The sequence below is a fragment of the Bos indicus x Bos taurus genome, chromosome 25, assembly GCF_003369695.1.
Source record: "Bos indicus x Bos taurus breed Angus x Brahman F1 hybrid chromosome 25, Bos_hybrid_MaternalHap_v2.0, whole genome shotgun sequence".
NCBI lineage: Eukaryota > Metazoa > Chordata > Mammalia > Artiodactyla > Bovidae > Bos > Bos indicus x Bos taurus.
The window spans coordinates 4,386,031-4,408,689 of NC_040100.1; the positions used below are offsets into that span (position 1 = coordinate 4,386,031).

Below are 22,659 nucleotides of genomic sequence, written 5' to 3' on the forward strand. Positions count from 1 at the left end.
CTGTCCAGCCCCACCCACCCCCGTCCCATCAAAAGGACTTTAAACATCCCTTAGTGGCTCAGCAGTAACCCCCATCCCATCGAAAGGACTTTAAACATCCCTTAGTGGCTCAGCAGTAACCCCCATCCCATCGAAAGGACTTTAAACATCCCTTAGTGGCTCAGCAGTAACCCCCATCCCATCGAAAGGACTTTAAACATCGCTTAGTGGCTCAGCAGTGAAGAATCCGCCTGCAGTGCAGGAGATGCAGGTCCAGGCCCTGTCAGGAGGATGCTCTGGAGGAGGAAGTGGCAACCCACTCCAGTATGCTTGCCTGGGAAACCCCCTGGGGAGAGGAGCCTGGCGGGCTACAGTCCATGGAGTCTCCAAGAGCTGGACACGACTGAGCAACTACACCACCACCACATCCTCAGGTCACCTCGTGATAAATTCCTTAAGGTTTTACTGCCTCAAGACGGCTGTTTCGCCTTGGTGTTGAAAGCTACCTGGCAGGGTGCACAGCTGTGTCCATTGTTGCTGTTGTTTCCGACAGGAGGGTAAGTCTATCCCTGTTACTCCGTCTGGGCTGAAAGCAGAAGTTCTCACTTCAGTCCTTTAATTAAATCACACATCCCGAACCCCAAACACCGGCCTCCCACCCGCGAGCCTCCATTTGTGGGAAGGTAGTGACTTGTCTGTGGAGAAGGAAATGGCAACCCACTCCAGTGTTCTTGCCTGGAGAATCCCAGGGACAGGGGAGCCTGGTGGGCTGCCGTCTATGGGGTCACACAGAGTCGGACACGACTGAAGTGACTTAGCAGCAGTAGCAGCAGTGACTTGTCTTACTCCTTGGAAGAAAAGTTACGACCAACCTAGATAGTATATTGAAAAGCAGAGACATTACTTTGCTAACAAAGGTCCGTCTAGTCAAGGCTATGGTTTTTCCTGTGGTCATGTATGGATGTGAGAGTTGGACTATGAAGAAAGCTGAGCGCCAAAGAATGGATGCCTTTGAACTGTGGTGTTGGAGAAGACTCTTGAGAGTCCCTTGGACTGCAAGGAGATCCAACCAGTCCATTCTGAAGGAGATCAGCCCTGGGATTTCTTTGGAAGGAATGATGCTAAAGCTGAAACTCCAGTACTTTGGCCACCTCATGCAAAGAGTTGACTCATTGGAAAAGACCCTGATGCTGGGAGGGATTGGGGGCAGGAGGAGAAGGGGACGACAGAGGATGAGATGGCTGGATGGCATTACTGACTCGATGGACGTGAGTCTGAGTGAACTCCGGGAGTTGGCGATGGACAGGGAGGCCTGGCGTGCTGCGATTCATGGGGTAGCAAAGAGTTGGACACGACTGAGCAACTGAACTGAACTGAACTGAGTGACTTGTCAAGAAAGGCGGGTGCCTGGCCTGAATTACACAAATTGCTCCTGATTCTTAATCTGAAACCTCACTGGCAGCACCTCTGTACTAAAACAGGGCATTTCTCACCACCTTCCCACACTGCTTTTTCCCCGTGAAAACATTTGTATTTGTAGAAACCACACCTGCTGGTCGTGGCTAACGGAACTGGCCTGAAGGGACGTGAAGAATAACCCTGTGTGTCCGCCTCCCCCGTCTTTGTGTTGAGACTTGAGCAAGACCCTTATTGCTGGAAAATCAGGAAGACTGCGATCATGATTGGAGCGTTCAGCTGCAGTGAATTGCAAAGAATTCTTACCAGCAGGTTTCACTTAACTTGCTTTTTTTAAAAAAAGCTTTTATTGAGATTGGAAGGAAATGTCTCATTGCATGCCCTTTTGTATATGTTCAGAGAGCTTGTGCCTCTGTGTAACCATATCCATGTATAACTTTTTCAGTGAAGAAAAAAAAAAACTAGCTCTTAGGAGAAAAATCAGCTGTAGACTTTCATCTTACCTAACAAATCCAAAGTGACAAAATGTGGATGATAAGCAAGCCAAACCCAATTTTTGCCTTCACTGGGAGAAGGCTGCTGAGTTGTGGGAGAGGTGGTGATAATTAAGAACACTTTCTTTGAACATGGCTTATCTCCCCATTTTTTCCCCATGGCACTTGCAAGTGGTAACCTGTGCATGACCAGAGTCTGTGACCGCAAAGTTCCTTTGCACACCAAGAGATACCGATAGGCTCTCTCTGACTACCAGCAGAACGTTGGTATTCACCGCATGTTTCGGCTGCCGTCTCTGGGGTCGCACAGAGTCGGACACAACTGAAGCGACTTAGCAGCAGCAGCAGAAATAATCGGATAGCGAGATATTTCAGTGAGAGCTTGAAGAGATTGGCCCTGAGTATTTCATTATCTCCTTCTATTCTTTCTATTTACTAATTCTTTCAAGTGTGCCAGGGAGCATCCCATTATTTCTCATTAATACTTTAGCCAAACACCCTGAAAAGGTGCCATTTGTACTTGAAACCTTTTTTTTTTTAACTTATGAAAAATTCTAAACCCTTAGAGTATAAAATAGGTGATGCATACCCATTTATCAATCCAATAGGTTTAACAGTTGCTACCATTTTGCTTAATTAATTTTTGGCTGAGTTATTTCTAAGTATGGATGTAACAACATCACAGCTCATCAGTTGTGCAGTGTGAATAAGGACACTTTTAACATAGTCCGTGTCACTGTCCCACCTCACAGAGTCTTTCTCTTAGAGGTGCAAATTCTGGCCAGAGTGACTGTGAAGTAAATGGTTCTTGCTTTAACTCTTCAGGGCCTTAATCGTATAGGACAAGATGGGCATTACTGAGAGAAGGTCAAGGAAGTCCATTGGTGATCATGGTTAGAAGTTTCAGGACCTTGAGTTGAATCACCCCTGTGTTTAGACTCTCTTAGGATGTACCTTCACTCTGTTATCAGCCAACCCTATTTATCATCAGGGTTGGAGGGGAGAAGCTGGAGGTGGGTTTTTTAAAACCAGAAAGTCTGTTGATGATTGAACTACAGCCCCACCCTTTCAGACTCTTGTTCTCATATATCTGCACAGGTGAACTCAGCAGAACAACAGGTTTTTTTTTTCATTATGAGGTCCCTTTTGGGAGCCCAGTCTGTGCTCTGTAGGTGTGTTTATTCTTTTGTAACAGGATGGTGTCAACCAGTTGGTTTGTTGCTTTCAGATTTCCTTCTTAATTACATTAAGATGCTTGCTGGTAGGAGTAATTCCTTGGAAAGTTCAAGGATTGGCACATCTTTGCTGTCTTGGTTTTGGAAGCATCATTCTCTGCTGGTTCTTATTTTTCCTCTTGATCTGGATACTTCCCCACCTCATTCCCCATGCATAAATAAGAAGCTGCTGGAAGCCACTAGCAGCAGCTTTAGGATGAAGCTGACACTTTGGACACCAGGATGGAAAGACCGTGTCCATGGTGACACTCTTGAGCTGCTGGGCCCACGTGTAACACACTCTGGGACCTTGTGGGTCTTTGGGTTTATCCTGCTTGGAGCTTGAGCACCTTGGACATGTATGTTCACGTCTTTTATCAAATACAGAACATTTAAGCCATTACTTCTTCAAACATTCTTTCTGTATCAGGGGAGATCATTAGATGTCTCTTGGCCTATTTCCCTAATTATAAAATTAGGATAAGAATGGCTGCTCTCAAAGTTATTTGGTGTGGGGGGAGGGTGTGGGGTGTGTGATACAATTTCCTACTCTGAGTTTATAAATACATTCTTTCTTTATAAGAAATTATGTGAACTTAAGCCTTTATTTCTACTTGGAACTGATTAAAAATATGACGATCATCAGGATTCAGTCTCATTTTTTCACATGGAGATAACTGACACGGCGCGTGTCGTGCATAGGAGTCCGCCCTGCCTCTGAACTGCAGTGTTGGCTCTGCTGAATCAGTTTCTGTAAGCCCGTGTGTATCTTTCTGGCCACTGTCTTCCAGTTCACTGGTCCAGTTGTCTGTCCCTGTGCCATGATCCCATTATCTTAACTTGTTTGTAGAAGCTCTGTGTGTTCTCTTGCTATTTGCTCAGATTCTTAATCTTTTGTTTCTTTATACAAATTAATAAAATAGAAGTTAAACACACAGTAGAGGATTATTAAAATCAGAGGCTGTTTTTCTGATAAGGTTTATGAAATAAGTCAATTATAGCATAAAATAAAGAGAATATAGACGTAAGAATGGAAAATGCTGCAGGGGTTAATCATTAATACCAGGATATTATGAAGAACTCTGTCAATTAAAATTAAGCAAGTATCCGCACTCCAGCCAGCCTTCACCCGCTGTGTTGATGCTTCCTGATGTCCTCCTTCCCTGTAGCTCCAATGGTAAAGAACCTGCCTGCAGTGCAGGGGACCCGGGTTCAGTCCCTGGGTTGGAAGATCCTCTGGAGAAGGGAATGGCAGTGCAGTGCAGTGTTCTTGCTGGAGAATCCCACGGACAGAGAAGCTTAGCAGGTTACAGTCTGTGAGATCGCAGTTGGACATGACTGAGCTCCTGACACACACACACACACGGTATCCTTCTGCAATGTACTTTCTCCCACACCAGCCTACTCAGAAGGAAGCGGTTTCGGGAGTGTGGTGCATTTACTGATGCTCTGCTGTGCATACATGTCACCCCCCTGGAGGGTGCCACATCCAGTGTCTGTCTGCTGCTTTTATCTTCTTTTCGTCCATCGTGAGTTTCATCTGTGTGAAGGACTGGGTTCAGCCATTGGTAATCGTGTGGGATTCTGTTCCATAACTATACCACAGTTTATTTTCTTATTAGTGGCGACTCCGATTGTTTTTCTCTCAAAACAGCGCTGCTGCGAGTGTCCTCCATGGGGTCTGCAAGCGGGGGTTCCTTGGCTCCTTTGGATAAATAACTGGGCACAGAATTGCTGGCTTGCACATATGCCCATCTTCAATCTCAGTGGCTGTCTACAGATTGTTCTCCAGAGTTGTTTAATTTGATTTATTTTTTTAAATTTCAGTGCCTGAAGACCTTTCACTAGAAGAAAGAGAAGAACTTTTAGACATCCGTCGAAGAAAAAAGGAACTTATTGATGACATTGAGGTAAAAAAAAAATGTCTTTTCATTTTTGCTCTTAGGTAAAATTGTAAATCAAGTAGCTTCCTGAAAATGTGAAAAAATGGATATTTAGTGTGTGCATATTCGAACCACACAGGGAGGCAGGGAGTGGGAGTTACCCAGGCTACTGGAACAGAACTGGTGCTCGCCAGGCAGACAGACTCTGGGGTGGAGGAGAAGGCCCGACTGGAGTCTAGAGCGAGTGACTCCTGACTCCAGCGTCACAGAGGGCGTCACGCGTGCTGCCCTTGGGAATTGTAGGACGAGCCCCTGTCTCGTTGACCAGTGTCCCCAGCACTTAGGACACTGCCTAGCATGTTATTGGCACGCAGGGATCTTTTGAATAAAGGGCTAAACCTATATTGAGTTCTGGCCATGCGCCCAGCACCTACCAGCTGGTGGGTGTAGAATGACGGATAAACGCAGACAGACGGGCGTTGCACCTTCTGCCCTTGTGTGATCAGAGGGCGGGTAAAGGGCTCCCACGGGAGGTGCAGGGGAGCCAGCCACAGTCTCCGAGTTGGTGTGTTCGTAATATTTGTAGAAATCGATCGGACGTGCGGCTGTTCTCTGAGCAGCTTCCTAACCACTGGCGAGCCCAAGTCCGCTCTGGCTCCCCGGCCACTGGCCGTGGGACTGAGCCATGTCCAGACAGCAGTTCCTTTCTAGGTGCTCACAGTTTGAGTCTGGAGTTTCTTGGCACGTAAGAATCATAGGATCTTGATAAAAATTTCCTTGTAGTTGAGAGAGAGTTTGTGAAACTTTTTCTTCTATGGTTACCTGTCATTCTTGGAAAAATCAGGTAACCCAGAATGTGTGCTTTGGTTGAAAGTATATTTTAAGGCTAACATTCCAGTGTACATTAGTGATCGCAGTGCCCCCGGAGCCTCGTGTGGTTCTCACGACCACACTTCTGAGCTGAGGCCGCCAAGGCCCAGGAGCTCAGAGCCGGCTCACTGGGGAGGACCTGTCCCTCCATGAGGCCTGGGCTTGCCTGAGGCCACAGGCGAGAGCCTCGACGCCTCCTGGGCTCTGTCCATGGTGCCGCATCGCACCCCGGGTGACAGAAGTCATCCAGAGACGGTGGCTGGGGCCTGGTACTGACCTGTGTGTGTCTGGCCCAGGCCATCGTGAGGACCTGGGTGCCAGCGCTGGCAGGTGGGCGTGTGGTGGCGTGGCGGGGCCTGTTGCTCCCTTTTGCCGTCTGTATCTTTTCACCCCTGATTTTACACACACGCACTCTAGGCTCTGCCTACTGGGCCCCTCTGCTCTCGTTCTGCTGGGAGGTGGACAGGCGGTCATTTTGTTTGCTCCCGAGTCAGGGTGGCTCTGACTGGGAGCTCTCTATGTCAAGAAGAGGTCCTGGTATCTCCACACTTGTGTTGTCCCGACGCACCCGAGGGCGGCTTGAACCTAGGGGCCTGAAATGTCTCCGGGAGGCAGAGGCCCCTGTGTCAGCCCCACAGCGTGCGCTCTCTGTCTCTACAGAGGCTGAAGTATGAAATTGCGGAAGTGATGACGGAGATCGACAACCTCACGTCGGTGGAGGAGAGGTGAGCGGCCATGGCTGCCCCTTCAGGCCGCCGTGGTGACGGCAGCAGAGAGGGCCGGGCCGGGGGTGCCTGTGCAGGACTGGCCCTTCTCCGCCACCCCTCACTGTCCGGCCTTGCCGCTGAGGACGCGGGCACACACCCCTCAGAAGCACCCTGCCCCGACGTGCCCTCTCTCTAACCGGGAGCTCTGCTTCCGCTCAGTGGTTCATCACTATGAAGGGAAAGAGCCTTGTGGCCGCCCTGATCTGAGCCCACCTGGGAGACTGGGGGACCCTCGGACAGGGGCGCTGGGGGGCTGTGCCTGTTTCCTCCCGAGCTGTCCTGTCAGGAGGGGACACAAACTCCCTGTGCTCTGTGCAGACTTCCAGTAACAGCTTCTTCATTGTTCCACACGCACAGCAAAACGACTCAGAGGAACAAGCAGGTCGCCATGGGGAGGAAGAAGTTCAACATGGATCCCAGAAAGGTGAGCGGCCAGCCACGAGCACGGCTGCACGTGTTATTTACAGATATCCACACCATGAGTCCCTGTTCAAGGGTCTCCAAAGGGAGTTTTCTTCAGATACAGCACGTCTGTAGGCACAGGAGAGTCTCATTTAGCTGGGTGTTCAGGCCCCTGTGAGAGTTCTCCTGTTGCTTCCTGCTGCTCTGCTTACAAGGTGTGAGTCAACTCCAGATCGTCAGGGCAGTAGTTTTGTGAACTTGATGATGATCTGATATTTGGGATTTGTAACGAGGTTTTTGTTTTTTTTCCCTTTGGAAGTTGGGTTTACAGAGTAGATGTACCAAGCACTAGAGGGCGATGATCTAACAGGGGGAAGTTTTCAAGACCAGGCTTTAAGTTCTAGGTGCTGCACGGGGAGGCTGTCCAGTTCACGGAGAGAGTCCGGTTTTCTCTCAGAACAGACAGGGCGGTGTCCGCGCTCGGCCTGAGATGCTCGCTGTCAGGGCCTAGGAATCCGATGAACCCTGCATCACACCTGCAATGACGAGGAGTAAGGTTTGCTGAGAAGTGACTCTGTCAGGAGCTGTGCAGAGGAAGCACTTAGTCCCTACCACACCCTCCTGGTTCCAGGGAACTACTGGAACATTTCAGAACTGGAGTAAGATCAGCTCCTCAGACTCAAAGGGGTCACCAAATGCCAAGCGGGATATACGGTTTTAAAAGGCCTGCACGCGTCACTGTATCGAGTGAAATATCAGGAAACTTATGGATAAAGAGAAGCTCAGGAAATTTCCAGGAAGGAGAGACCAGCCTCTCTAAGAAGAAATGAAAATCACAGCCAGCTTGTCCTCAGCCTTGCTGAATCGAGGATGAAATAATGTTTTCCACAGTCTCTGGAAAAGTGATTCACGTTCACCGCTAAGACCTTCTGTGGTCTTCAGAAACAGTCATTGGGATAGTACATGTCTAAGCCAGAAGCGAACCCATGGGTGAGATGCCAGATTAAAAAGGCCTTTTTCCAGGTGGTCCAGTGGTTAAGACTCCACACGTCCACTGCGGCGGGCGAGAGTTCAATCCCTGCTAGGGGAACTAAGATCATGCGCGGCAGCACAGCTGAAAAAGAGAGAGCAAAGAAACCAGAGCTCCCAGGAAAGTCTGGCAGCCACGGCCCCACCATGGGCCCACGGCCACGAGCACCCTCAGCAGGGGAGGCAGCCACTGCGGGGGGCTGGCAGCCACGGCCCCACCACGGGCCCACGGCCACGAGCACCCTCAGCAGGGAGGCAGCCACTGCGGGGGGCTGGCAGCCACGGCCCCACCATGGGCCCACGGCCACGAGCACCCTCAGCAGGGGAGGCAGCCACTGCGGGGGGCTGGCAGCCACGGCCCCACCACGGGCCCACGGCCACGAGCACCCTCAGCAGGGGAGGCAGCCACTGCGGGGGGCTGGCAGCCACGGCCCCACCACGGGCCCACGGCCACGAGCACCCTCAGCAGGGGAGGCGGCCACTGCGGGGGGCTGGCAGCCACGGCCCCACCACGGGCCCACGGCCACGAGCACCCTCAGCAGGGGAGGCGGCCACTGCGGGGGGCTGGCAGCCACGGCCCCACCACGGGCCCACGGCCACGAGCACCCTCAGCAGGGAGGCAGCCACTGCGGGGGGCTGGCAGCCACGGCCCCACCACGGGCCCACGGCCACGAGCACCCTCAGCAGGGAGGCAGCCACTGCGGGGGGCTGGCAGCCACGGCCCCACCACGGGCCCACGGCCACGAGCACCCTCAGCGGGGAGGCAGCCACTGCGGGGGGCTGGCCCGGGTGGGCCACTGGGCACCACCCTTGCCAGTATCACAGCCACGGTGGTCACAGAGGCCTGCATCCCCAGGGAGCTTCTGCCTCTGTGTCCTGGACCTCGGGCTCCTCAGAGGCCCGCTCCCTGCAGTGTTGGGGGCACAGAGTCTACTGTCTCGCCCACAGCCCGTCAAGTCCTGACGATGAGGACTCCAGCGAGGCCGCGGGGGGCGGCCCTGCCCCTGACCCCTTGGCATGGATTTGAGGTCAGGCAGCCTCTGCCCAGCCTGCCTACCCTGCCTCACTCCGTCCCTCACCCGGGCACCGCCCTTGTCCCCGGCCTTGTTTTCCAGGAATCTGGGTGAGGACTGTGCTCACCTCTCATCAGAACGCTCTGTCCCAGCGTGTGTTCACACTCTGAAAATGGTACCCAGGTGGCTGTACCCACTTAAGCTCCCACCAGAAATATAGGGCAGTTAATTTAGGATTGTCAGACTTGGTTTCTTCAGTAAACTTTTTTTTTTCTTTTGAAGAATAACATGGTGCACAGATTTTAAACGTACAGCTTGAAGAATTTTAACAGATGCAAATACGCGTGTTAACTGCAACCCAGACCAAGATGCAGGGCCCCTGAGTGTTGCCTTTTTAAAAGCTTACATAGGTGGAATTACAGTACACCGAGTCTTCTTACTCCGTGTCACGTCTGTAGATTTTATCCGTGCCTGTGTTTGTTCCATCTGGTCCTATGGCTTTTCATCGTGTGAATGTGCTAGAATGTACTTGATGGTTCTCTTACTGACTGCTGGGTTGTTGCCAGTTTTTAAAAATTCCACATGAGGCTGTTGGGGCTGTTCATGTATTTAAAAAATTAATAGACTTTTCAGATGGATCGTGCAAGGGAGCCCTGGCCTTGGGCCTTTAGGCTTTTAGCTAGAAGGCCATCTCTGCATTTGTAGAAACAATCTCTGGGCAAACAGCAGGATTCCCTCCTCCTTTAAAAGCTTCCTAATGTGTGTGTTGAAACCAGCTCAGAAGCTGTGTCGGAGGTAGACTTTTGCTCTCATTAGGGCTTCCTGCGAGCCCGAGCGCTGCTAGTTTGGGTCCAGCAGGCACTCGTAGAGACTGTTGGCCAGTTCCCGTAGGTCCCTCCTTGGCTGTGGATTTGACTGCCCGAGCTCAGTGGCACGGTGACCGATGAATGTGTTCAGCCACAGGTGGCGGTACATCCAGGAAGACAGCTTACACCTCAGGCTGTCTTCTCACAGCAGAGGTGGCCTCACGGTGTCGAGTGGCTCCCAGGACCCAGGGTTCTGTGTTCTTCCTGGCGTTTCCCTGTGTTGCCAGCGGCTGCCAGGGCTCCTGCCATCACATCTGCATTCACGGCAGGAAGGAGGAGGAAGGAGCCGTGCTGCTCAGGAGTCCCCTTTTATCAGAAAACGAGCAGCTCTCCAGGGTCCTCCTCACAGACTTAATCTGTTTTTTTGACCCAATCTGTTCACAAAGTCATTTCAAGTTGCAAGGGAGCATGGGGAAGGGGGTGCTTGTGACCGGTGTTGGGTTGGCCAGCCACATACGACGAGCTCCTCTCACACACAGCACAGACCCTTTTCCTGAGCTGGGCAAGTTCTGTGTTGTAGCTCCTTCCGCCTTTATAATGTCTGGTGACACTTAGGAGGGCTTATTCCGCAGCCTGTCTGTCCTTAACCCGCTTGCTTCCCAGGAGGCCTGGAAGCGCTTTTCTTTGATGGGTGAGATGAGCTCGGTGATGGGAGCACCCCACTGTGCTCTCGTGTCAGTTCGGCTGTGTCCGAACCAGCGAGGCGGTGACACGTGGTCTCTGGACCTTCCTCAGCGCTGCTTCCTTCACGCTCCTCTCCAGGGAATCCAGTTTCTAATAGAGAACGACCTGCTGCAGAGCTCCCCGGAGGATGTGGCCCAGTTCCTGTATAAAGGGGAAGGCCTGAATAAGACAGTCATCGGGGACTACCTGGGTGAAAGGTGAGTTCAAGGGGAGAGGGCCACCTGCCTGCCCAGGCCGACCCTCGCATCGGGGTCTGTCACGTGGGCTCCGGGGTTGCCCGTGCTCCCCAGGACCGAGCGAGCCCTGCAGAACCACATCCTCCCCTGTGTCCTTATGAGCAGGGGCAGGGGCGGTCCTGGGGCCAGGTGGGGTCTACGCTCCTCTGGGGCCCTCTGCTCAGCCTGGGGATGGGGGCAGAACCCAGGAGGCCGCTGCTCGCCCCAGAAACCATCGTGACCTTCTTGGGACGTTTTGCACAGAAGCCTCGGCTCTCTCGGTCGTCGTCTTGCCCCCGTTAGTTGGGGGTATGAGGAAGACTTATGTTGCAAAGATGGCAACTGCCTGCACCTTGATAAACAAATCTAACATACTCCCTAGAAAATCCAAGCGAACTTCTTTGTAGAAGTTGACAAGCTCATCCCATAATTCATACAGATATTCAAGGAACCCAGAATAGCCACAGCCGTCTTGGAAAAGAAGAACAAAGTTGGAAAACTTACACTTCCCAATTATAAAACAGACTAAAGCTCCACGAACGAAGACAGTCTGGTGTGCTGGTGTAAGAACAGACATATAGGTCATGGAACAGAGTTGAGAATCCAGAAATAGACCCTCACATAGACCATCAAACGAGATGCCAAGTCTGTTCGGTGGGGAAGATAGTCCTTTCAGAATATGGTGCTGAGACCACTGGATATCCACACACAGAAAGATGGCACTGGATCTCTCACCAAAGACCTAGATATGAGCACTGAAACTATAAAACACTAAGAAGAAAACCTAGTAATGAATCTGTGACCTTGGATTAGGCCAGGGTTTCTTAGATATGACAGCAAAAGAGAAAAACAAAATCATTAAATTCCAAAACATAAGTTGCTTCGTAGGACATCATCAAGAAAGGGAGAAGACAACCCACAGAATAGGAAGAAATATTTGCAGGTCAGAAATCTGATCAGGACTTGTATCCGGTATATAAAAAGAATTCTTACAACTCGGTCATAAACAGACAGTCGTCGATGGGCAAAGGGTCTGAGTAGACATTCATCCAGAGGATATACATACGCAGGCGTATGATAGGGGACTTGCCTGGTGGTCCAGTGCAGGGGACGCAGTTCAGTCCCTTGGGGAACGAAGATCCCATGTGACGTGGGGCAACTAAGCTTGTTCCTGCACACCGCAGCAAAGCGCCTGTGCAGCCAGAATAAACAGGCGTTACGACAAGGCCATAGGCACAGTGGCCAGTAAGCGTATGGTGACGTGCTCAACATCATGAGTCATCAGGGAAATGCAAATCAGAACTAGCGAGGTAGCCGTTCACATCCACTAGGAATGGCTGTCATTAAAGAAGATCATAAATGCTGGTGAGGATGTGGAGAAATTGGAACCCTCATATGTGGCTATAAAAAACAAGGGTGCTGCCATTTTGGAAACTCAATGGCAGTTCTTCCAAATAGTGACCTTACCGTGTGAGCCAGTAACTCTACTGGTATTCTACTAAACTCTACTCGGTTTAGTTTTTAAAAGCTAGTTATTATTGGAGGCAGCACTTCCAAACCATCTTCCTCTCTGAGCCCAGGACCTTGCTTTTTGGCTCGTGACCCTGGAGGAGCCATTTCCTGGCTCTGAGCCTCAGAATCCCTCCTGGGAGGTGGGAACGGGACTAGCGCCTGCTTCGTGGTGGCCCTGAGGTTGAGACTCTGCACCACACACCTGGGTGGGTGCCTTAGTGCTCAGCACAGGGGACTCTCAACCTTGGCAGTCGGGCTCGTATTTGGGGTCTTACCCTGACTCGTACTGATTGTGAAGTGAACTCCACATCCTACTGGGTCGTCTCCTTTGAGCTAAGCTTGAAAACAAACGCACCATGAAAAAGAACTTGTCTTTTAATCATATGACATTAAATCTCTTGAACACTTGCTTTCAGTTCAGTTCGCTCAGTCGTGTCTGACTCTTTGCGACCCCATGAACCGCAGCACGCCAGGCCTCCCTGTCCATCCCCAACTCCCAGAGTTCACCCAAACTCATGTCCATCCAGTTGGTGATGCCACGCAACCATCTCATCCTCTGTTGTCCCCTTCTTCTCCTGCCTTCAATGTTTCCCAGCATCAGGGTCTTTTCCAATGAGTCAGCTCTCCGCATAAGGTGGCCAAAGTATTGGAGTTCCAGCTTCAACATCAGTCCCTCCAATGAACACCCAGGACTGATCTCCTTTAGGATGGACTGGTTGGATCTCCTTGCAGTCAAGAGTCTTCTCCAACACCACAGTTGAAAAGCATCAATTCTTTGGCGCTCAGCTTTCTTTATAGTCCAACTCTCACATCTGTATATGACCACTGGAAAAACCATAGCCTTGACTAGACGGATAATGTCTCTGCTTTTTAATATGCTGTCTAGGTTGGTCATAATTTTCACTTGCTTTAGGAAATGTCTAATAAAAGGACTGAAATGACATGCAGTGAGGCTGTAAAGTCCATTTTCTTTCTTAGGGATGAATTTAACATTAAAGTTCTTCAGGCTTTTGTGGAACTCCACGAGTTTGCTGATCTCAACCTCGTACAAGCCTTAAGGTGAGCATTCATCCCCTGCGTGTGAAGGGAGGCTGGTTGGGCGAGTGGCTGGGCGGTGACCCTGTGGGTAACTCCAGCTACCAGAGAGAGAAACGGGGTGGGGGGCGGGGACGACGGGGACGGGCCTCTCCTGCCTCCTTGTGGCCCAGGTTCTGGCTTGGCTCCCTGTTGCTTTGCCTTCTCTCTCTTTGCCTGGTCTTTGGCAGTTGTGGGTGCCTCCGCCTTCCCACTTCTGGGTGCAGTCTCAGTGCCGCCAGGCCTGGGCCCACTTGACGCCACATTTGGCTTTGCCCACTAACCACGTGGAGGCCTAGCGTGTGCCGAGGAGGGTGTGGCTTTTGTGCCCAGGGAGGCCGCCCTGACCCGTGTTCCCAGCCTCGTTGGTAGGTGCTGGTCTCAGCCTGTCTCCTCTGCCGCAGCACCTCCCCCCAACTCCCCCCGCTTTCCTGGTGACTGCTCCCCCAGCTGTGGACTGAGGTGGCCGCTGCCTTGCTGTGGGCTCAGCCCCTGGCCTTGGCTGAAGGCCGCGCTTGTGGGTCCAGTTTTAAATTAAGCGTTTTGAAGACGGTGTCTTGGGGAGGGGCAGCCCTGGAGAGCCTGGGGTGCGCCCACAAGGACCCTGTTCTCTTCATCAGCCGTGGGGGCTCCCGCAGGTGGGCAGGGAGCGCAGACAGTGGGCGCACCTCGGTGTCCAGGGGGTCAGTGCGCTTTGGCCGCCCGGACAGGGCCTCTGCTCTCGGAGATGCCCACCCACCCCCCTGTTCTCGCCCCTGCAGGCAGTTCCTCTGGAGCTTCAGGCTGCCGGGCGAGGCGCAGAAGATCGACCGCATGATGGAGGCCTTCGCTGCTCGCTACTGCCTGTGCAACCCCGGTGTCTTCCAGTCCACGGGTGAGTGTGCGCGGCGGGTGGGTGAGGCGCGGGGGCGCCCGGGCTGGGCCTGTGCTGACGGCCCGCGGCGCTGACCCCCCCCAGACACGTGCTACGTGCTGTCCTTCGCCATCATCATGCTCAACACCAGCCTCCACAACCACAACGTGCGCGACAAGCCCACGGCCGAGCGCTTCGTCACCATGAATCGCGGCATCAACGAGGGCGGGGACCTCCCCGAGGAGCTGCTGCGGGTGAGCCGCCCCGCCATGCTCCTCTCCTCCCCATGACCCCCTCCTCCCCGTGCGCCCCTCCTCCCCGTTCGCCCCTCCTCCCCGTTCTCCCCTCCTCCCCGTTCCCCCCTCCTCCCCGTGGCCCCTCCTCCCCGTTCCCCCCTCCCCCCCTTGGCCCCTTCTCCCCGTGTACCCCTATGTCCCCCGTCCCCTCCCCAGGTAGCCGCCCCCCTCCCCGCCGTGTTCCTCTTCACCGGTCCGTGTCCTCCTCGTCCCGTCCCCACCTCTGGGCTCAGGAGCATCAGGCCCTGCCCTTGCGCCCAAGTGGGACGCCTTTAGAGGGGCCCTGGGCACGCCCTGGGGGGCTTCGCGGGGCGGCTTGTGGCGCTTGGCCTGAGCCCCGGCCGCCTTCCCTGCGCAGAACCTGTACGAGAGCATCAAGAATGAACCGTTCAAGATCCCCGAGGACGATGGCAACGACCTGACACACACGTTCTTCAACCCCGACCGGGAGGGCTGGCTCCTGAAGCTGGGTGAGCGGCGGCGCCGGGGGCGGGACCCCGCCGTGGCCCCTCTGCCTGCGCCCGCGCCGCAGCCCCCGCGGCGCCCGGAGCGCCTCCCCGCGCGGCCGGAGGCGTCGGCTCCCCGAGGTCCCCGCACAGCGCCCCCTAGCGGCTAGGCGCGCCCGCGCGGGGTCTGCTCCGGCGGCAGCGCCGCCCCCGGGCGCCCGCCGCCTCTCTTGGTTCGGTGTGGCTGACTTTCGATGCGTGGTTTAAATGTGCCTTCTTGTTGTTTTCCTTCTGCCTGTGGCTCCCACCTTTCTGTTCTGTGACGGGCTGTCCCTGCTTGTCCTGCGTTAGGAGGTACGTACCCAGCGGCTTCCTGCCCCTTGCCAGCTGCTCTCTCCTCTCCTCTCCTCTCCTCTCTGTCGGTTCGTGTGAAGCTCCGACTTGCTTGCCATCCATCTGGCCCTCGTGGCTTCAGACGTGCCGGGCTCACTTCATCCTCCACGCAGGGCAAGGTGCCGCGGCCGCGTCGCCCCTCCGCGGCTGGGCGAGGAGTGAGGGACCGAGGCGCGTGGAGATGCCGGGCGGAGACAAGCTCGCCCCTCCGCGTCCTTGGGCCCGAGCGCATCGCCCGCCGCCCAGCCCGCTAACCAGGCAGTGCGTGTTTGCACCACCTGTGCAGAGTCCAGGCGCGTGTGTTAGAACGCGGGTGCTCTCGTCTGACCTCGGAAGCTAAGCAGGGCCAGGCCTGGTTAGTATTTGGATGGGAGAAGCGTGTTAAGAATCTCTTGACTATTGACAAACAAGCAGAAGCGCATTTATATATACTGGGCCATCTTAGGGATCCATAGGGAGTTATCATTCTGGTGGGGGTTGAGATTCCTCCTTCTGGTGACATTAGAGCCTGTGAAATGAGCCAGATGAGGCAGGCACTCTGCAGACAGTGTCAGACACCAGGGCCTACAGGAATGCTGGTGCTTTGAGTCTAACCCAGAGAGGACGAACATGGGCCTGGTGGCAGTGTGGCCGGCGTCAGGGTGTGTAGCGCGGGGCGGCTGTCCTGATTGGGGATCTAGCTCTGACCTTTTCTGGCTGTGCCAGGGTTCGGAAGACTTCTGGATCTTGGCCTAAAAAGCCAGAACCGTAGCAATGGCCGTGAGTAATGCCCGAGTGACCTTCCAGACACACCTGGCTTTGAGATCCCTTCCAGCCTGTGGGGCTGGGATGAGGGCATGAGGAAGGTGCCCAGAAGAGCAGCAGCTGCACTTGGGCCCTTCCTGTTCTCTGTTGCCAGCAAGTGCCCCCCCAGGATGGTGACAGCACAGGCCTGCCTGGCAGCCAGGGCGCTCCCAGTGCCAGCTGGGTGACTCTAAAGACTGAACTAGATGTCTGACACCAGGGCTTGTGTTCCATCCTGTCATCTGGTCGAGCAGATAACCGGACCACAGCGTTGCGGCAGAGCACCAACAGGCACAGGGCCGGCTGGTGCCCAGGGGTGTCCCAGGGTCCCGGGGCCTGCTACTCCCCCGTTCCCGCAGCCCCCGCTGTGTCCTCAGACCTAAGACTGAGGGCCACAGAGCTGGTGATGGCACAGGTCGCACCTGTAGCCCGGAGCCTCAGCCCCTGGGGCTGTTCTGCTCTCAGAGCTGTTAGCGTCCCCGGGGTGTCCAGCACACGGCCGGCCAGTCAGCGCGCCAGACTCCTGCCTACGGTTCTGACCCCGCGAAGGGTCCCTGGGTGTCGGTCCCCTAGGGACCCAGGAGGCGGGTGCTGAGGCCGTGTTAGGCTGGGCCCGGGTGCACACCTGTACTTAGTGAGGACACAGCCCTGGGCCCCTGAACAGCCTACACACACAGGCAGAGAAGCCAGCACTGTGGCCATGCATGTGCTAAGTTAGGAACCGGAGGTCCTAGCGTGACCTTGTTTGGGGGTTGGTTGTCGTAAGTTAATCTTAGAGGAGACCATGCTTTCAGGAGGCCAGGGTGCCCCGCCAGAGCAGAGAGCCCGGTGGTGGTGCTTAATGATGGTCCTGTAAATACTGTGTAGTCACTGTGTTTTGAGAGTGAGTCAGATGTGTTAACACAGGAGTGTGGTTGGCACAGAGCTGGCGTGGAGAACAGGCTTGCGTGGTATGCACGAGAGCCTGTGTCTGCTAACAACCATGCAGGCAGCAGGCGTTTACAAAGAGAAAAGGGCTGCTTCTATCCATTCTAGTCAGGAGCAGCCAGGCTCCTTCCTGCAGGGGTGTGTATGTGTGTGTGTCCCCTTGTCCTGAAGCCCAGCCACAAACACATGCTTGAGCAGAGCTGGTCCGTCTCCCGCAGCAAAACCTGCTGGAGCTCAGAGACCAAGAGTGTCACCGCCGCCACCCTGAAAGGGGGCTTGGGGCTGGGCCAGGCTCACGGGTCCACCTGACCACACACCTCTGTCTCAATGCCCACTGCCCCCGGCGCAAGAGGCTCCCCTGGTTGCAAGACCTGGACCAGGGGTTGGGCTCCTCCAGACGTGCCGCTGAAGTTGGGTGTAGCAGGGCAGGAGTCTAGGTGCAGAAGAGTCAGAGGCCTTCCAGGAGAACAGAGAGCCCTGCCCATGGTTCGAGACACACCTCGAGGGAATGGAGGCCTTGGGGGTTGGAGGCATGAAGGGGCCTCAGGGTCTGAGGGCCCCCAAGGACAGTGGAATTTGGACAGATGTTTCTGACGGGGATGGAAAGTGAGATTAGGGGAGCGGGGGAATCTGGGGACCCTCTTCACAGCATGACTGAGGCTGTCGCCCCACATACCTGCCCTGCCTGCCCAGCAGCATGTGGCCATCATGAGGACAGACGTCTCGTCAGTGACCCAAGGGTGAGGGTCCCAGTCTCCGAGGACCCCTCAGTGGCACTGAAACCGCAGGCGGGGCTCCCTCCCTGCAGCCGGGTGTCCGAGTGTCTCCTACCCCCAGGTCTCCCCAAATGTCAGCCCCTGTGCCTTGATTTCCGGACAGCCTTCATGTCCCCGTCTTGGCTCCTCAATCTCAGGGACCAGGTCCGTGACCCTCAGCCACAAGGGTCTCAGCTGTCTGCACCCGGGGAAGCAGGGGCGGGGCAGCCGCTGCTCACCTCGTGCCGGTGGATCGCAGCCATCTGTCACCAGGCGCATGTTCTCTCTTTCAACTTTTGTCCTTAAACTTCATGTCGGAAGCAGAGACTAGAAATAGAAGTGGAAGCCAGTGGGTTTCTACTGAATATTTGAGAGTAAAAGATTTTCTCTTCTGTAGTTTAAGGAGAGTAGGTGCAGATGAGCTCTGTGTGTGTGTGTGTGTGTGTGTGTATGCATGCATGTGTGTCCCAGATCTTGTTAAGAGATTAATTCAATCTAATAATTCCCTGGGCCGAGGCCATAATCGATTTTGATGGATCCCAGGGCCGCCCCAAGTCCTCAGTAATGCGATGACGGCCCTGACGTAACGGGATTAAGTCCTGGACAGACCGGCAGCGGCGCTGACTTCATCCTGTTGTCATTTCCATGTGGGGAAATTAAGGCCATTCATCACGACTAACTCTTCCAGGAAGCAGACTTGGGGAACACTCGGGTCATCTGGGTGCCCGGCAGGCGGGCGGGGGTGCATGTGGGCCCCCCGGCAGCCACAGGCGGGCCAGGCCGCGCACTGTGGCCAGGACATGGGGCAGAATGTGAAACGTTTTCACGAAGGAGGAAGTGTAAAACCCAGCTCAGCCCCAGTGGCATTTCTGAAAAGCACAGTAGCTCATGTAGGGCTTGCTCTGCCCAGACTCACGGGGTCCCTCTGCTCTTAGGGGGGCGCGTGAAGACCTGGAAGCGGCGCTGGTTCATCCTCACCGACAACTGCCTCTATTACTTTGAATACACGACGGTAAGCGCAGGGCTGGGGGTCCTCCAGGTCGCGGGACCCTCGGCGGGTGTGGGGGAGGCTGGCTGAGCGCTTTGTCCCGCAGGATAAGGAGCCCCGGGGGATCATCCCGCTGGAGAACCTGAGCATCAGGGAGGTGGAGGACCCACGGAAACCCGTAAGCTGGCTTCCCTGCCACCCGTCCTTCCCTCCCGCTCCCCCAGCGCCTGGTGACAGCCCTATCTGTCTCCACCAGAACTGTTTCGAGCTGTACAACCCCAGCCACAAAGGGCAGGTCATCAAAGCCTGTAAGACAGAGGCGGACGGCCGGGTAGTGGAGGGCAACCACGTGGTATACCGCATCTCGGCGCCCAGCCCGGAGGAGAAGGAGGAGTGGATGAAGTCCATCAGGTGCGCCCGGGCCCACCGGGGCGGGGCCTGGGCTGTGGGGCGTGTCAGGGGGCGGGCTTTGTGCGCTTGGTAAGCCAGGAGGGGCGGACTCTAGTCTGTGGGCGTGTCGGGCCAGGTAAGGCCCGAGCTGGGGCTGTCAGAGGGGCGGGGCCTGCGTGGTGGGTGGGGCTGTTGTGCCAGAGGGGCGGGGCCTGGGGCGAGGGGCGCTCTTGACGGGGCCTTGTGTGTAGGACTGCCCCTCCCATCCTAACCCAGTTTTTTTAACTCTCTCTCCCAGAGCGAGTATCAGCAGGGATCCTTTCTATGACATGTTGGCCACGAGGAAAAGGAGGATTGCCAATAAGAAATAGAGCTTTCCTGGTCTGAGCAGCAGGTAAAAGTAAACTGAAACCCCACAGCAGAGTGACTGGGGGCTCCCCGCGACACCCTGGACCACCCCGACGGCCTGCCCTGTCTCTGCCGGGACAGCAGCCCCTGCTGATCTCAAGAGGCCTCACGTCACCCCTTCCCCCCGCCGCCCTCCTGGCTCCGAGGACATCCTTCTCGAAGTCCCGGCCTGCAGCTGTGCCTGGTGGTCCAGCCTTGAATATCCGCGGGCAGACAAGGGGCCCCACGTGCTCCTTGGTGGCAGTGGCGGTGTTGGCCGTTCTGGAAGCCGCTGTTTTGTGTCATAACAGGAAAGGAAAAGCTACCACTTTTTTATTGAGTTTTTTTCTCAGATATATAGGATTATAGCTTTTATATGCCTTTTTATATTCTGAAATTATAATGAAAGATACTTTCTAACAGTAGTATTTTTAGAATGGCAGCTATAAATTTAACTTCTGGACACACGTATATACTGTGCACTGAGAACAAGTTACATATACACACATATGCAGCAACTGGGGAGTTGGGTGCCGTGCTCAAGGGGAACCCGAGGGCGCCCCCTTGTGGAGGGAGACGCCCGTGTCCTTGAGGACACGCACTGGGCAGGGTAGGGTTCCAGGGGTCCAGTCTTGTGAGTCACCCAGCTCAGTCTTCGTGGCCCCACAGATAACTTTTCTAAAGACACAAATCATAAATTTTGGTTTGGGGTGTTTATCCTGTAACTGCTGAATCCCAGGACGGACAGTGTATGTATTGAACCACATGAAACTGCTCACATTTGACCCGTTTCTGATACCCACAAACAGCAGTGTCACATGGTCCAACCAGACACATGGTTCAGGCCAGCTGCGACCCCTGTCTTCACTAGTTAAGGCCTGTTGGCCAAACGAATACTTATAATGATCAGATATGTTAATGTAATGTGTAGACATATAAGGAACAAGAGATAATCTTCCGCTGTGTTTTGAGAGATTTGATCTATTACAGGAAGGGGAAGAGCAGGCTGGGGGATGAAGGTGTATAGCACTTAGGCTTTTTTGTAAATAGTTTAAAACCCCAAATATGCACTGGTGGTCAGACTGGAGAAGATCCCTGACCAGGAGGTTGTCAGGTGCCGCTGGCTGAAGGAGAGGTGCTCAAGCGTGCAGTGAGGAGCTGGGCCCATCATGCCACAGAGATGGCCCAAGGGTGCACAGGTGGGGCATTCAGGGCCGGGCCAGTGACATGCCTTTTAAGTTTCATTTCCACCACCAGGACCCCCGCACATTATATGTAGGACTCCCTCGCCCACATGGGCTGTTTCGGTGGAGGGTCCCTTCCCTGGGGGACCTCTTTCCCTGTCCTACTGCGAAGACACCCACCTTGTTCAGTCTGTACGCCTGAGAGGTCATCACCTCTCCTGTGCAAAGGCCAAGTTCAAGAAAGACCACCTCAGCCTATGCATGGAGAGGTGAAACAAAGAAAACGTTTCCTGGGAGTTGCCTCGATGCTGAGACGGAATGGCTGTTGGCTCCCAGCCTCGTGCAGCTTAAAGTCACACTAGACTGCAAAGGGGGCCACGCCCAGGACCCTCCACCAGGCATCAAACTGACTGTTTTGGTTCATTCCCAAGCATTTAGGCTTTGCTACTGTACCGATACCTCAGATTCAAACCTCTAGTTCTGAGAAAGGCAAGTCAGCATTCCTGAAAACGCCTGACTGGCATATATGCAACTCTGGCCCCAGTCTTCCATGAAAAGACGCTGCCCAGACCACCCGACCAAACACTGCTGACAACAACCGGCAGCGCCCTCCCCTCGGGCCAGCCACGCTCCTGGGCTGCCTGGGGTGCCAGCTCCATCAGTATTACGCGTGGGACAACCGATCTCTCTCTCCTTTGTTTGATCCAGGTAGGACCCTGGGGATCAGGACTTTGTCTTTTGGGTTTGCATCAGGGTGGGGTTGAGAGAAGTGAGCAGGAAACTTCTGTAAGAAATTTTCTCTGACCACTTGTGAAGGAGCCTCACCGGACGGCTGTTTGCCTGGGATGATGCAGAAGGCCGTGGTGCTCAGGATCTGTCCCTTGCCCTAGAAGTGTTACGTGAAGTCATGGAATTCCAGGTTTTGTCGTGACAGTATTAACCTGACAGGCTTACGGTGTCCTCCCCCACTAAGCCCTCAGATGGCCTGGTCCAGAAGCCCCGCTGGGTCAGGGCTGTGCGGGGACAGGTTGTGGCTGGCGGGCCTGGTTACCTGGATCTCAGTGTGATCCTGTTCGCCCCCCTGCCACCCTCCCGTCTGCACTCAGTGCTTGAATTACTCGCCTTGTCCCAACTCTGGCCAAAGAGCTTCCCTCCAGCGATAGAGGGCTGGAGGCAGGGAAGGTCTGCTGGGTGGGAGGCATGGCTTCCACAGCCCCACTCGCCCCCATTGACATGGGGGTTTAAGTGGACAACCCTGGGCCCAGACAGGCAGGTGTCCTCAGGATCACAACATCCTTGAGCAGTTTAACGTGGTACCAAACGAAGTCCAAATAGGAGCTATTTATAGATGAAGCAGCATTTAATGCTGCATATAAAGCAATGCATATTTTTCAAGCTAAAATGCATATATCTACATAGATGTGCTTTGCTGAGAAGTTAGGTCTGTTGTAGACCAGAAACCACACATTGTGATTTCTCGTTTTATTTTTTCTTAGAAAACATTTCTATTTACGGTAAATAGTTAATATGTAAATAATGTACATATATGTTGACTTCTGGAGTGTTTGTTACAATGTATATACTCCTACAATGTGCATGAAGAAATATCCTTTATCTATTGATAATTTTGTTGTAAAGTGAATGGTAAGCCTGGAGAGTGTATGGCTGTCAAATGACAAATACTGTGTTCATTAAATAAAAACATTGTTAAAATAAGATTGCTTACAGCTGGGTTCTTTAAAACGGGGGGATTGTTGGGTGAAGCAGCCCACGCTGGACTCTCTCTCACCAGCGGGGCTGAGAGCCCATGGCTGGAGCTTTAGAAGTTTTTAAGAAAGT

At 54.1% G+C, this 22,659-nt stretch overlaps 1 protein-coding gene across 1 annotated transcript; it reads left to right on the forward strand.

Moving 5' to 3' along the window:
* The first annotated feature begins 4,905 nt into the window (after positions 1 to 4,905).
* CYTH3 (cytohesin 3) lies at positions 4,906 to 22,536 on the forward strand. The gene is made up of 12 exons (XM_027527521.1): positions 4,906 to 5,013; positions 6,517 to 6,581; positions 6,981 to 7,047; positions 10,696 to 10,814; positions 13,323 to 13,403; positions 14,180 to 14,292; positions 14,377 to 14,525; positions 14,926 to 15,037; positions 18,807 to 18,883; positions 18,966 to 19,037; positions 19,116 to 19,270; positions 19,548 to 22,536. The coding sequence occupies exons 2-12, from the start codon at positions 6,544 to 6,546 to the stop codon at positions 19,618 to 19,620; spliced, it is 1,056 nt and encodes a 351-aa protein (XP_027383322.1). The 5' UTR covers positions 4,906 to 5,013; positions 6,517 to 6,543; the 3' UTR covers positions 19,621 to 22,536.
* The last annotated feature ends 123 nt before the right edge of the window (positions 22,537 to 22,659 follow it).

Bases quoted from the DNA above. Each gene is read 5' to 3' on its own strand.
- CYTH3 (XM_027527521.1), top strand. From the start codon at position 6,544: ATGACGGAGATCGACAACCTCACGTCGGTGGAGGAGAG. The intron at 6,582-6,980 runs GTGAGCGGCCAT...CCACACGCACAG, and splicing joins CTCACGTCGGTGGAGGAGAG to CAAAACGACTCAGAGGAACA. The intron at 7,048-10,695 runs GTGAGCGGCCAG...GCTCCTCTCCAG, and splicing joins TCAACATGGATCCCAGAAAG to GGAATCCAGTTTCTAATAGA.